This window comes from Cygnus olor, chromosome 3, assembly GCF_009769625.2.
Source record: "Cygnus olor isolate bCygOlo1 chromosome 3, bCygOlo1.pri.v2, whole genome shotgun sequence".
Lineage (NCBI taxonomy): Eukaryota > Metazoa > Chordata > Aves > Anseriformes > Anatidae > Cygnus > Cygnus olor.
The window spans coordinates 110294949-110309533 of NC_049171.1; the positions used below are offsets into that span (position 1 = coordinate 110294949).

General features: G+C 43.3%; 1 protein-coding gene across 10 annotated transcripts in view; it reads right to left on the reverse strand.

Annotated features, from left to right (window-relative positions):
- Positions 1 to 317: 317 nt before the first annotated feature.
- LOC121068173 overlaps positions 318 to 14585 on the reverse strand; it is a 68299-nt gene continuing 54031 nt past the window's right edge. For 7 of the 10 annotated variants that reach the window (XM_040553238.1, XM_040553239.1, XM_040553234.1 and 4 more), the window contains 10 exons: positions 12524 to 12593; positions 10414 to 10503; positions 10035 to 10155; positions 8144 to 8255; positions 7343 to 7487; positions 6210 to 6323; positions 5481 to 5625; positions 4047 to 4195; positions 3326 to 3465; positions 318 to 1832 (listed from right to left, as the gene is read on the reverse strand). In XM_040553238.1, the coding sequence (XP_040409172.1) occupies positions 1711 to 1832; positions 3326 to 3465; positions 4047 to 4195; positions 5481 to 5625; positions 6210 to 6323; positions 7343 to 7487; positions 8144 to 8249 (921 nt within the window). In that variant the 5' untranslated portion in view covers positions 8250 to 8255; positions 10035 to 10155; positions 10414 to 10503; positions 12524 to 12593 and the 3' untranslated portion in view covers positions 318 to 1710. Of the gene's footprint in view, positions 1833 to 3325; positions 3466 to 4046; positions 4196 to 5480; positions 5626 to 6209; positions 6324 to 7342; positions 7488 to 8143; positions 8256 to 10034; positions 10156 to 10413; positions 10669 to 12523; positions 12594 to 14585 lie in introns of those variants that run through there. The other 3 variants (XM_040553241.1, XM_040553232.1, XM_040553242.1) reach the window with 3 other exon arrangements.

Below are 14585 nucleotides of genomic sequence, written 5' to 3' on the forward strand. Positions count from 1 at the left end.
CCAAGCCCTAGCATTTTGGGGCCATTGCCAGGGGATTTCTTGTGGGGAGGTCTGCACAAGACGAACGTGGTGCTGCTGCAGCTCTTCAGCAGCACTCAGAAGCAGACCTTTGAGGAGCTCTTTGCAGCTTGTTCTGGGGTGGTGAGGATGGGATTACGAGCAGCTACACCCCTGCACAGCCCCACAAGGAGGGGCAGCTCCAGCAAGACCCAGGGGTCCCTGCAGAAGACAGGGCACAAGCAAGGTAGGAGCCAGGACCTCTGTTTCAGGCATGTGTGAGGTTTACAGAAGTGATTTACTTGCATATTAACACAGAATACTGGCATTAGCGACTTTATTTAGAAATAAAATGCAAGAGAGGGACAAGAATTGCATAACACAGGTTGTGTTCTTTGTTAAATGTAAAAAATAGCATATTTTAATAGAATTCACCTTTGTAATAACACTGCAAGATATTCAGCATTTGAAAGCAGCAGCAATTCGGAAAAACTTTCCCGACACCACCCAGGCACCATCAATTCCAGTAGGCACAGGAAATAGAGGCAGTGATCTGACAATTCAATCAATTTGTTCTCAGGCTTCCTAATACCAAGTCCACAGTGGTGGAGCCCCATGACAAAGCACTCAGCCAGGATGAACTCACTCTACCTAGTCAAAAAAAAAAAAAGTTAAATTTTAAAATGGGCACCCTTTGAAGAATCAGGCTTCAACTCAGATCAGGTATCATCTCGTCGTTACGTCTGACCTCCCGCCAGAGCAGCTACAAGCCATCCTCCAGCAGGAGGCAGGCAGCCAGCACAAGTTGTGCACTGCACAGCTCAGGGAAAAGCCACCCACTGCTCCCACCTGACCCAGATCTCCTTTGTCTTACAGGTGGAGCAGGAGAGGCACAGATCCCCTGTTATTGCAGGTCCGCAGATGGAGTCCCTGACACAGTAACAAACTTAACTGAGAAAGTCAGCAAAAAACAAGGCAGAGGCCTAGAGACCATAATGTATGCTGAAAAGTGAATGCATCTTCAATTTTTAGAGTCATCAGAGCTACAATAACCTGAAATAGGTTGAAGACTTGCAGTTGTGCTATCCCTCCACCCTGCTCTTGGACATCAAACATTAGAATTAACACCACAAAAGTCAATCTCTAGATTTGCAGCTTCTGTTCTCATTGTGACAAATAGAAGCAGGAAAGGGATCGCTGAGGCTTGCAGATGCCCAGCACTGGACGGCCACTGGCCAAAGTCAGTAAGGAATGAAGCCTCCCGCTTCCCACCATAGCTCCCAGGGATGGTTCACCCAGAGATGCACTTTAACATAAGAACAAAATCTCAGGGAAAGAATGTGGGCAACTGTCTGTGCAAGCCTGCCAGGCATCTCTTGACAGCCTTCCTCACACTGGAAGGAGCAGAGCCCCAGCTTAGCCATCAGGAAGGTTTTCAGAGCTGCTCATCTGCAGGACCTCTTCCTCCACTGATGCAGAGTCAAACGAAGGACGGTGCAGATTCAAGGTGGGGCTGTGACTAGCTGATCTGAGAGAATATGGGAGGAGAGCAGATTTGCAGACACGAACCATACTAATTCAGAACACAAAGAGAAATAGGAAAAAAAAAACACAAGACAATTGATACTGGAAGGAAGGAGCAGTGGATACAGGATGCCCAATTCTCATTTCTCCCTCTGAAGTATTTGCCACATCATCACCATGTCAGAGGTCTCAGGCCACTGTGCCTGATGGATGTGGGGTTCTTGGTGCTTCTAGTGGTCTCTTACAGTGCCTCCATATGACTAATCCCAGGCGAACAGCAAAGATAAGACAAGTCACTGCCAGCAGTATAACTGGAAGAGAAACACAAATACATTAGCATGTGAGAGAAAGTCAGTGCTTCTTGTCACACTCTAGCTCCCATTACGGCAGGCATTCAGGAAAGTGCTTAGGACAAAAACAAAGAATGCTATAGAGGAGCCAATGCCCCCCATCAGAAATGTCCATCAGGGAGTTGCTGTGGGGCAAGGCACAGATTTCAAAGCTTCACTGCTGTCCAGTAGAGCTAGCCCAACACTTCCCAGTCAAGGCATATGTAAAAGGGGTAGATCTTACGGATGCGGGCATAAAAATGCATTACATGAACAAAACAATCCAAGAATAGTTGAACTATATAAAGAAACATGCACTAGTTTGGGAAAAGCACATTCTTGTCCTACCAGCCAAACAAGCTGAACCACTAAGAATGAAGTTTTGCTGATATAAAAGCAGTAGAAGCACCTCCTGCAGGAACACAGCTGTCTGCTAGAGATTACACACCTCCACATTCCTGATGGCCATAACCATTAGGACAGGAGCCACCTGTGGCCTCATGGCTTTAGCGGACAAGCTCTGCTAAATCCTGCTAGCTGCTTTTAGGCAATACCTGGCTCCCAGCTGCCCACCCTGCCCTTACAGCAGAAGGAGAACATGTATTGAAGTGGCTTTGATGATGGTAGTGGTGCAAGTCCAGGAATGGGCTTTAACCACTGGTATGTGGCACTGGGAAGGCTGTAGGGTGGCACTACACTCCCTTCTGCTGATTCTGTGGTGGGAATAGGAATCCCAAATTGCTACAGCAGGATTGAGACTTTGTGCGTCTCAGTCCCTTTCATGCCAGCATAAAACTACTCATGGTGGCATAGCTTTTACCAGGCTGTTGACTGTACAGTATTTATACAGCTTAAGCCCTTTTACAGTGCATGACTACATCCAGCTCAGCTACAGTGGCCTGCAGCAACCAAATAATCCTGGCAAAACTTGTCAAGGCTAGCCTGGGCTCTATGTAGGAGGGGAACATGTGCAGGGCTTTGCATTGTGGAATTCAGATACAGCTTCTCCTTGGGTCAGAAATTAAAGCACTGCCCTGTATCCCAAGTGGTACAAGGCATACGAAGTCCAGTCTCCATCCCAGCCCTGCTCTTCTGTTGGCCTGCCCTGGGTCAGAGGGCACGGAGCTACCAGCAGAAGACCCAAAAGCTCGCAGAACTGGCAAGCTTCTCTGAAACGGCACAGGTGGACAATTGTAGGGCAAATTTATTGCACCTGGAAGTGAATTGGACACAACGCAAGGTTTGATTCCAAGCCCAAGGGCTCATGGGCAATAATTTCCATTGCAAAGGGAAACACTCTGCTCCACTCTTTAGTTTGCAAAATGAAATGCCTTCTAACAAATCTAGCTCTATTTTTCAGTTTTAAAAGATATTTTTCAAAAAGAAAGTCTTTCTGCTCCTAATACACGGGAGAGATGTGGAACTGTTTACTGGCCTTCTTTTATAAGAATTGGAAACAGTCCAAAAAGATTCACCTATAAAAATGCCGTTGGTGGTTGGGGATGAAAGTGAGAAGTTCTTGCACGCGCTTCCAGTCAGAGCCACTATGACCACTGGGTAGATAGTGAGGTTATAACGGACGTACTTGTCAAGAAAGAAGTTTTCTTGATAAAACCTGTAAAGAAAAAAAGTGACCTTGATAAAACCTGTGAAGAAAAGTGACCAAGATATCTATTTTTTCCTATATAAAACTTAAGGAAAGAGTCAGACTTCGAATGTTTTGCTACAGGTCAATGTGGAACAATGTTCCAAAATCTTTCATTTACTAAAATTGATAAGATTTAACAAAAAGTTATCAAAGGTAAGTTTAGGGAAAAAATAAAGCCACGTTTGATACAAATTTTCCACAAGTGGAGGGTTGTAAAGGAGAAGGTTAAATTCAACACAAAAAAACCTTCTTGTTTCTTTCAAAGTAGGGGCAGCACCATGGAGAATGGATGCTTATTGCCTGATGTAAAACCTCATGGGGTGTATTATGGTGAGGTGACAAAATTGCTTTTGAGTGGAGGTTTTCATTCACTGAGAGGGGAAGAAAATTAATGAAGTGAGCTATGAATTGCAACAGAAGCCACTGTACCCAGTGTTGGTACAGGGACAGATCTTATTAATGAATTGGGGCAGATGATCCAATCTGTTTGTGATATCAGAGGTAGAAGGGCTCCTTCAAGTCAGGCAGGAACCCAGGAGGTTGCTTACCATATTACTAGGAGGAGAGTAAGGATGCTCAAAGAGGTAGTTGTTGCTATCTCGTTGGACACATTCCACTTGTAGATCAACACAATAGCAAAATTCAGCAGAGAGGCAATGGTGGTCCACGTGGCATACAGCGCCAGCCCATTCTGAACCTGCCACACAGCACAGCAAGCAGACAAGCAGGGATAAAACAGCAATTACTAGTGTCATTTCTTTCTTGTTTTGCTGAGGCTTTGGAGTCCCCAAAATGCCCACAAGATCCACCCCAGTGGCATCTGTAGGATTCCCCATATGAAGCCCTGCAGCTGCAGTGGGTACGTCTCACACACCCCCCAAAGTACACAGTCTGCCTGGCTGCTCAGCCCAGTTGTTGCAGGCTGCCTTAACTGGCAGGGAGAAAACAGGTTTTGAATCTCAAAAACCTCCCAGCAAGCACATTTGCTATGTGGAACCTGCCGCAGGCAATATTGAAAGCTGGAGTCACTCTGGAGCAAGGACAGGGAGCCCAGCTACTCCTAACTCCCTGTTTTACTCTTGTGTCTCAGGAACCAAAATGCAAGGGTATACAAAACAATGCCCACTCCCACTTTGTGCCAAGAGACTTAGAGACATTTCCAGCAGGGTGGGTAGGAACCTTTACGTATGGACTCCCAGCTTTGGAGACTCCCCCTCTGCTGACAACCCCCCTGGCTCCTTGGATGTGCTTTTTCAGCTGACCCAGTTTCTCACTGAGCAACACCAACGTCAAGCGAAGGAACCAAAGGCAGTTAAAGCACACACGGCAGCCAGGGGAAGATCTGCAGTGTGAGGGCCTCCCCCTAGGTGGGGGAGGAAGGGTTTGGGGTAGCAGATCTGAGGAGGGCACAGGGAGGGATCAAGGAGTGATGGTATACATTTATTTTATTTTTCTGTGCAGTTTGCTGAATATATACACCCACTCTCTTCAGGGACAGCAGAAAAGTCATTTTCCTCCAGAATTTGGCAAAACTCAGGAAGGTTGAAACCCTAACCCCCTTATATAATACAATTTTTACTAGTCAGATGCTGAGGACATCTCTATCAGCCACAACAACAGAAGTCACCCTTAGGAATGGCGATTCCCCCACTTCCTCTGCAAGAAGTACTCCTCTCCCCACCACACAAAGATCTGCGCTAAAATGCTTCACTGAAAACTTCATTCTGCGGCAGCTGGAGAAGTGAGGGGGATATAACTGGCTCTGATCCATTCCCATGTCATCTGATCAGAAACTGAGCTACAATTAGAGCCTATGTGCACCTGCAAGTTAAAGTCAGGGCAGAAATCTCCCCTTACCTATCTCCTGCCCTTGAATCTTTCATTCTCAATACATTTAGCACTATACAGAGGTGTGGGTTGTTTTTTCCTGTTTGTTTGTTTTGAGCACTTACTAACAGTGCAATTTCCTACATGCCACCTACTAGGATCCGGATGAGCCAGAGTTCAGCTTTGTGACCCTTCACAAACCACGAGGAATGGATACTCAAGGCTCTGTGTGAGATGAAGAGAGCAGCACACGTGGCAGGAGTGAGGGCTACCAGGAGCACCAGGGCTGGGAGGAGGTATCTAGGACAAAGAATACACACATACACATGGCATACAGTGCATTTTTTAGTGGTGTCACAATACCTTAATTCATAGTTTTACTGTTTGGCCTTTACTGACTTTAAGTTAATCAAGCCTTTATTAAAGGTAATCACTATGTGTAGCCCTCATTTTGACACACTGTTTTACTCTTAATCATTAAGTTATTATTCTCCTGACTGCAGCTGATTTCTTCACCTCTTGACAGTGGTGCTATTATAAGCCCTTCATGTGAGCGTGATTATGAAAACAATCCAAGGTAAGGAGCTTAACTGCATTTATGAAAGGTGTCATAGCTCTTGTCTTATCTGTGGGATAAAACACTGAAGAACTGCAGCTTTGAGGAGATGTTAGACTTCAACAACCAATCCACCTCATGGACAAGACGAAAAAATTGTGTAAAACCCTTAACTTTTTTTTATGAATGCTACTTTTCACCAAGACCTGCCACAGTGTTTCACGCAGGTGTGATTAAGCATTCACATGCAGGAGAAAATGGTTAAAATTAAGCACTGGGGCAGTCCCATCATGAGGGTTAGAAAGCATGTACAGAAGAAATGACTTACTCTCTGTCCCACAGAAATAGCCATCCAACGTTGAGTCCATTATTTAGAATCCATGCCACATAAAAAGGTATTGGCAACAAGTCTGGCTTTATGTATACACATCCAAGTTCATTCCTGTCAGGAAAAAGTGGGTATGGAGAAAGAAAAACAATGCCTGCATTGAACAACCAAGCATTCCTGACCCCATTTTCCTCATGCTAACAGGAAAAGCATGTTTGAGTTGGGCACTTCAGCTCAAATCAGACTGTTTTACTTCTACATCCTTTTCAGAGATAAAATACAATCCCTGTGGTTTTCCCCATCAAAACAATGTCTTGTGATACAGAACTTCTTGCTGGTCTCTGCACCACCACTGCAGTATCACAGATACAGCGGGTGCTAGGGACTGACTGCTCCACAGATGCTCCAAAGTTTATGCTACTGGTGGTGGCAGCTAAGGTTATGAGGATTTTAGTCCAGTTCCTGGGGGAAAAAAGGCTTACATGATCATAGTGTGAATGTATATTTGTCTATGTGTGTACATACATACATGGACTCAGTCAATCTTAAACACAATTTTTCCTTCAGCATTGGCCAGTGTCAACTAAGAGACTTCTTATATGCCATGTAAAAACAGCAAATACACAAGATTCAAGCTAAGTAGTCCATGGTCCCCCTTGAAAATCTATCCCACAGGAAATATATAATATTACAGATAACTCATGAGGCAATTATTGAACTCATAGCCCCAGGAAAAGCTTCAAATCCAATTCAATGACCCGGGAGACTTGTTGATTCTCTGACCCCTGCCAGAGAGTAAACTCAAAAGGATTAGCTTTGTAATTCAGAAATTTTGCCCCTGTGGATTTTCAGTATCTAGTAGTGACTGAGCAGCTGTATCAGATCACATGAATCAGCAGAAGCCAGGCATCACAGAACAGTTTACATGCTCACATATTAGAGCATACACCTTCAAACTGCTTTCCAGCTTTGGATGTGGAGCCTCAAAGAAGCTCCAGAGCTTCAGCATCTCAAGTCAAAAGGAATGGCAATGATTTTACTCTGCCTTTTACCCCAGGAAAGTGGGGTAACAGGCCAAGCTACAGCAGGGAAGAGCCACCCCCCATCATTTGCACCATGAGCGTGGAAAATACCTTCGACAGATCCCTGACAAGGCGTACAGGAGCCAGGCAAGCTGCCAGGCATAGATGACATTCCAGATGAGGAAAGTCCAGCCAGCTGGTGTGAAGTCAGTGTTGTACTTATCCGAGATGTTTCCAGGGGTTGTCCTGAACAGACCTACAGTGGTGAATGTTATTGCAGACTAATGTGTTACTACATACTGAGGATGGGGAAAGACTGCTGGTTTTCTCACCCTGCAATCTTCCTCGAGGCTTAGTCCACACCTCAATAGATCTGAGGGAGATGAGAGGATGCCCTTGTTGAAAACAAACCACATGCTGCAATTGGCTTGCCTTTAAAAACCCATTATGGGATCACTATCCCTTATGGGGAACCCTGAGCAGCTTCCTCTTGCACAGAACCAGAAAAGCCAGTCACATGTAAAAGCCAGAGAGAAGCACAGCATCCACTTCTGACAGACTCAGCTGGATAGTGTTCAAACCAAGCTCTACTGCCCTCTATAAACAAGGCCTGAACAGCTTCAGCCAGGGGTACAAGCGCAATATATGTAAAAATTGCTTTTCACCCACAGCTAGATCCAGGTTCACCAGGGACAAGACCACTTTAATTCAAAAGGACTGGAAAGGGCTCAGGCACCTGTCTGTAACATCTGGAGGATCCACTAGCTGCCTCCTCCTTGCTCTGATAAGGGTGTATTTGGAGAAGTGAAATAGATCTCACCTAAGGCACCATTATACCATAAAGTGCTATTATGCACGAGATCTACCTCTCTAAACAATGACTACTAAACAATGACTATTTGCTTGCATTACCTTTGAATAGTCCAGTGGCGTTTCCAGCATTCAGTATCACCATGACTGTGAAAGTAGCTTGAGATAAAAACATCACAAAAATCTTCAGCTTGTATATAGAGTCCATTTTATCCTGCAACAAATTAGAAATATTGTTTGGCTATCCTAATGTATGCCTAGTTTTGTTTCACATCCCAGAGACCATTTTAGAAAAAAATAATGTTGTAAATTCCCCAGTTTTAGCTGCTATTAATTGAATTTTCAGTTTTTGTTTTTGTGTTTGTTTTTTTTTTTTTTTTGATGAATCTGTTAACCTTTCTGATTGAAGAGGAAAGCTTCAAAACTTAAAGATGAAAAGGAGAGGAAAGAATCCCATATGTACTTAAGAACGAGAGGCCTTTCATTGACTAGGTGGATGTTTGAGCCAGCATCCTCTGACAGCAGTCAGTATCAGCAGCCCAGAGAACAGTCCAAAACAGGGCAAACAAGTGATACTTTCCCAGAACACTCACCCAACAGCTCAGAGATTTCTAATACTTGCATCTTAAATAGTCTCTCATGAGTTTTTAAAAAACAAACTCTAGATCCATAGATTGATCCAATGGTCTGGTGAAAAAGCTGTCTCACAATGTCCATGACAGGCTGTTAACTCTCTCTGCCACCCCCCAAACTGTAATGGCTAGAGACCCCATACAAGTTTCAGATGGAGAGCAGGTGCTACAAACACTTGGGAAGGCTGCCTTGTTTCTGGACAAACCTGAACCACAAAAGCAAAAAACCCTTGCTAGATTTAAGAAACCAAATAGCAATCCATGAGTACCCAGCAATTAGTCCACTGTCACCACCCATCCCTTCCTGGTATAGTGCAGGGCAAATGCTATAACTCAAATTTGCCTGTAGATGTATTGCAGAGGGGTTGCAGTCTAAATAGTTAGCAAGCAAGTGTAAAAGATGGGTTCCAGCTTATGTTATAGCACTGCTGCATTTATACCGAAGCCAACAGGACTAGCATTTCCTCCACTTTTGAAAAGAAATATGAAATATTAAAATCTGGCTTTGCAACTGAATGCCTTTTAGTTCAGGATAGCTTTTCACATTTACCTCTGTAATCCCATAACTACTACAAAATAATCACTTCCTTTCATGGGGGTATTACCTCCTCCTACTGACTGAAAATACGATTTAAATGCTTTAGCATGTCTTATAAACTTCATGGACTGTAAAAATCTATATACTACATTTTTTGAGGTTTCTAAGTAGTCACTTGAGCTCTACACATGACCTCCACTAGTAAATCATTGCTATATCAAGAAAAAGTTCTGTTCCATCTGTAGAAGTAAGCATACATGCATCCACCCTATGGGCAATAACTATTTCCCCTCACAGCCCAGCACTTGAACTGTCTTTTCTATACAGAGACACTTCAATGTCTTCTAGGGTCAGCAGGAACAATAGCAGTTGTTCCAAGCTGCTCAGCATTTAACTAATAAAGTTCAGTTCCCACTTCAGTGCATAGTTTTACAGTTCCGGGCTTTGTTCATGGGTTTAGCTGCATCCAGATACATCACAAGGATCACAAGGAAGTGGGATAGGAAACTTTTGTGCTAAATTCATGCAAACCTTTCCTTTTCAGTTCCATTTAAACAGAAAGCTATCCATTTATTTTCATGAAAATCTTACGTAAAACTCAATTAACTCAAGATATCAAATCCTGATGAGACTTCCTGATGAGAAATGTCAGTCAATCCCCAAAAAACTTACTGTCCTCAGAGATATACTGAGCTAGCAAATTCTGAAAAGAAAAATCCACAAGTACTACTAAAAATATATTTTCTGACTCCAGAAAAAGACTGTTCTGCAGAATTCTGAAAACCACGAAAATATAGTAGAAGAAATATCACTGTATGCTTACCTTAGTCTTTTATTTTTTTCCTTGAATATAGACTGTAGGCCACTCTGAGCCAGTATACACTCTGAGCCAGATGGTCCTTTGATCTCACTTGTCTGGCCAAATCTACGTTGTCCTGACAGTCCTGTAATTGAATTCAATACCACACTTTTTTATTAGCATATTTGGAATAGATTTGATGACCCAGCTTCAGAGAAATGCATACTTGCTTACGGAAGTCTAGGAGGAAAGCATTATTTTAAGGCCAGTCAATAGTTTCACTGCCTGTCTCTCACCTCTGGTCTCCCTCTAATTTATTGCTAGCAATGAGAGTCTGCAATATTTCCCTGCCTGCAGTAATCAGCCACATACACCCTTTAGAAGGATCAGAAATATTACTCACAACGATCCGCACAGTTCAGAGTTTTTTTGGCAGTCTTACAGCTGTAGTTCAGCTACCATCGGTGCTGACGTCTCCGCTGCTCAGGCTTATCTATAGAGATTTTACAGAACTTTCAGCAGATTAATACTCATGCATTATTTAAAAACAAATCACTGTAGTTAGAAATGCTTTCTGTCCGTGAGCTGCAGCCTCTGATTGGTCAAAGCCTCCCAAAAGCAAACACTTATGCAAGAGAAATATGATTACTTAACAAGGGCCTTTTGTAACAGCCCGAGCAATGCACGTTCCCAACTTGCCGACAGACGAAAGCTAATGAGTGCCTGCTCTCGAGCTCCCTCCTGCTTTGTATTTCCATCCCTCTGCCACCAGGAGGGAATAAGAATATCATAGGTCAAAAAATCACAGCCAAGGCAGCACTCCTGGGTAGGAGAAGGGATATTTTCAGGGGTGGCTGAAAAAAAAGGAAAGACAAATTAGCCTGGATTTTGGCTTTGGAAAGCTGGACATGCAGCAAGCTCTAGATCCTGGAGCTGAAAGTTGAGCTCCTGTCAGGACTTGGCACTCTGGGAGCATTTTATAGCATTAAACATTGTGTAAGTATGAATAACTTTTCTAGTACAGCAAGCACGTGTGTAGTAGTCCTGTATTTTTATACTTAACATCTATTCCTCACAAAGCATTCCTACACAGACTGTAGGAAAATCCCTAAAATGGGCCTTGATATTGGTCTTTTTGTGGAGTAATTCCCAGATTTCATGGACTCTGGAAACTCCTGGGAGAGCCTTTCCAATGTCAGAAACAGAAAGAAAGGAAATGTCCAAAACCTGAAGTCCTACATGGACTTTTTCAAGATTTTTTTTTTAAGAGATTGGTTTCAAGCATATTCCACTTGTAAACTTGTTTGCAAATATAGAAAAGGCTCCCACTATAAGTCATTCCCACAGAATCAGATCAAGCCCTGTTGATGGGCTCGACCTTCTATAGGACTGCAGGCACCTCGCATCCACTTATTTTCCTCAAATTTAAACTAGTATTGTCAATTGAAAAGGTGCCTCAGCATTGAAATATCATTACTCTTGTGCAGCTACAGTATCTACCAGGCAGGCAGTCTACCCGCGGGCTCCCCAGTGCCAACTAATAAGGGCAGTAAATAAACCTGTGATCAAAGGACACATTCCTACCCATTAGAAGCAACACCATGGGGTTGGGAATGAATTCTGTTTGGGATTCCTTGGCTTTTTAGATGGCAGAGGAAAATAAAAATAAATGCATGAACACGGATTTGCATTGAGCCAGCTGTGGGGAAGGGCAGGGCATCCAGCCAGCACTGATGTTCCCTAACTTACCAGCATAGGTCTGAGGTCCACCCTTGGAAGGTATTCTGATGGGGAAACCAGTGGCTTAATTATGATTCATGTCAGAGAATACATTATGCTCTACACACTGGATCAGAAAAAACATTTATACATATATATGTGCACTTTTACTCCTCATATAGTCCAAACTACCCCAGCACAATTTTAGACACTCCACTTTCTTCCAGTGGACAGGTGATCTGAAGTTCTTTACTTCATACAGACAACTTATTACATGTGCCTGTAAGGCACAGCTGGTCAGCCAAATCCATATTAATATAAATCCAGGGCAACTTCCATGTGCAGAAAACATCAGCCAATCAGGAGAACCAACAAAATTTGCTGTCCCATGTAATAACCAGCAAGAACATAATACATCTATTGTGTTTTAGTGACAACTGGAAGTGATGCCATCATAGCAGTGGCCTTGTGCCTAGCTTACTGGGGCAAGAGGACAAGTTTTAGACCTGCATTCTGGGTTTCGAAGAGTTATTTCTTCAGGAGAAATTGCAACATAGGCCTTTGATAAAATATTCAGAGTTACTTTAGCATGCAGCTCTACAGCCATCCCCCAAAGTATGTTTTTAAAGTGCAGAGGAATGTGCTTAGTGCTTATAAATGCATGTGTTAAAACTGAACAACTCTTGCTTCACTGGGCTGCACAGCATTCCCAGAAGTGGGAATTCTCAATACAGCTACAGCTCTAAGATACCCCACTATCAAACTGAAAGGAAGCCTTCATGGAAAGGCCCTACCTTTCTGGTGTATCTTCACTGCACGAAGTGTTACATTTCCATCATCCACAGGGGTTTCAATTGATGAATCCTGTTGAGGAAGAATGATATTGCCAGATGAACGACAGTTACACACATTTCAGCTAAGAAATAGTTGCTCATGTTCACATTCACAGACAAATGAAAGCATGATACAACCAACGTATTTATAAGAGAATGTCTGGAAATAAAGGTAGTCAGCAACAATGCAGAATAAAGTCATTGGAACCAAACCCAGGACACAGCTACTGCTCGGTACTTTTCAACACAAACTATTCTGAAGCAGACTTAAGTTTGCATTTACTTGGATCACAACAGAGGAAAGCTGTTTCCAAGCTAACAGTTATTGTACTGTCACAGCAGTTTTCCCCTGAAAGACAAAAAAATATACATACTCTTCCTATATTACCAAAAATCTTTTTAAAAAAATGAACCATCTCTAAGATCCTTCATCTGTAGCTTCCTGGAGAAAAAAATAAGGAAAAAAAAATGTGCTTTTTAAGAAGGAAGGGGATCTATCATGCCCGTCCTTTCCCCATGCAGCACCATGGTGTATTGCACCAGTGTCAGTGCACCTCAGATGTCAGTTCACAGGGAATACTGGGACCACAGCTCAGCTGTCAGTCCCCCATGCACCAGGACCAGGAAGTGGTGTGAGCATTTACGGGGTGCTGAGCTAGCATGAGCAGACTTTGCATTTGAACTAATACCTGCTGACAAGAGAAAGATCCTTTTTTAAACATGAATCCTCTTGCTAGTAGCTGAAATAAGACATTATGAGCACAGACAGTCTGAGTCCCACTGCAGAGCACAGAAAGTGGAAGCCAAGCATTTTCTAACTGAGGGTACCACTGTGGAGGCCCTGCCCTCAAAATAAACTCATATTGCATTGTGCAGGAACTGGGACAAGTTCATTTGTGGGCAGCTCACCCGCTTAATGGTACACAGTGTCATTAGCAGGGAGCTCCAGAAAGCAAAGCACCTGAAAGTCAATTTAAGAGTCACTTTTCCTCACCATGGATGACTGTCATTTAGGATAGTGATATTCATCTCTTATCTGGAGACCAGCACAACGGTCCAACAAAAATAGTGCCAAGGGAGCAGTTATATTTGATTCCAGCCATGCAACTCAAAGTTGTCTAGCCTATGAAAAGGAGAAGCTCACACAGAAGAAGCACATGGACAAGAAAGAGTTGGCCTGCAAAGCAGCTCTGTGCATTGATTTCCAAATGCAGGTATGAGAGATGACATACAGGTCAGTGTCTCAATGCCACCAGAAGATACCTCTGGGTCGAGTCAGAAAATCTCCTTCCCCCATCCCCTGTTAAATCACAAGACAGCTGCCACTGCTACCCTGAACACCTCCACAGCAAGGCAGCAGCTCGGTAGCACTGCACTGCCAAAGCCTTTTGGCTCTATCAGCAGTGATGAGCTTAAATCCAAAATGCATTCTGTGCACTCCCCACTCCAGTTTAATCTTTACAGCTTCTTGCTTTAAATCCAGACTTTCCTAAACTGCCATGCTGACCCCAGAGTCAGTGACCTTGTTGGAAATCGTTTTCAGGAAAAGTTCAGCAAATATTGAGAACCAAATATACTAATATTCCTACAACAGCTCAAGCATCCTAATCCTGCAGTGGGTTAATCTGGGTGTCTTCAGTGCCAGGGATTAGCCCTTCTGTACTGCTAGAAGGGATGGGATTTGACTGGGTGCAGTAGGATGGGCACACAGCGAAGAGGATCTGTGTTACCAATCCCCTTTGGGTATTTTAAGAAGGAAAATCATCTGCTTTTTATTGTTGCAGAACAAAACAGATCCACCCTTTGGCAGCAGGGGATCTCAGTAGGCTTGAGGGAGTAAGAACAGTAACAGGAATCCACTGTCTACTTATTTTCAAACAGATTTTAAGACAGACGCCATGCTAAAATTCATTGTCTGACCTCCATCAAATCTTTTGCCTGAACTCCAGTTTAAGAATGTTGCTGTAAATATTCATGTAACTCAAAACTAACCCCTGACCCATTCTTGTGAGAGAAGAAAAAA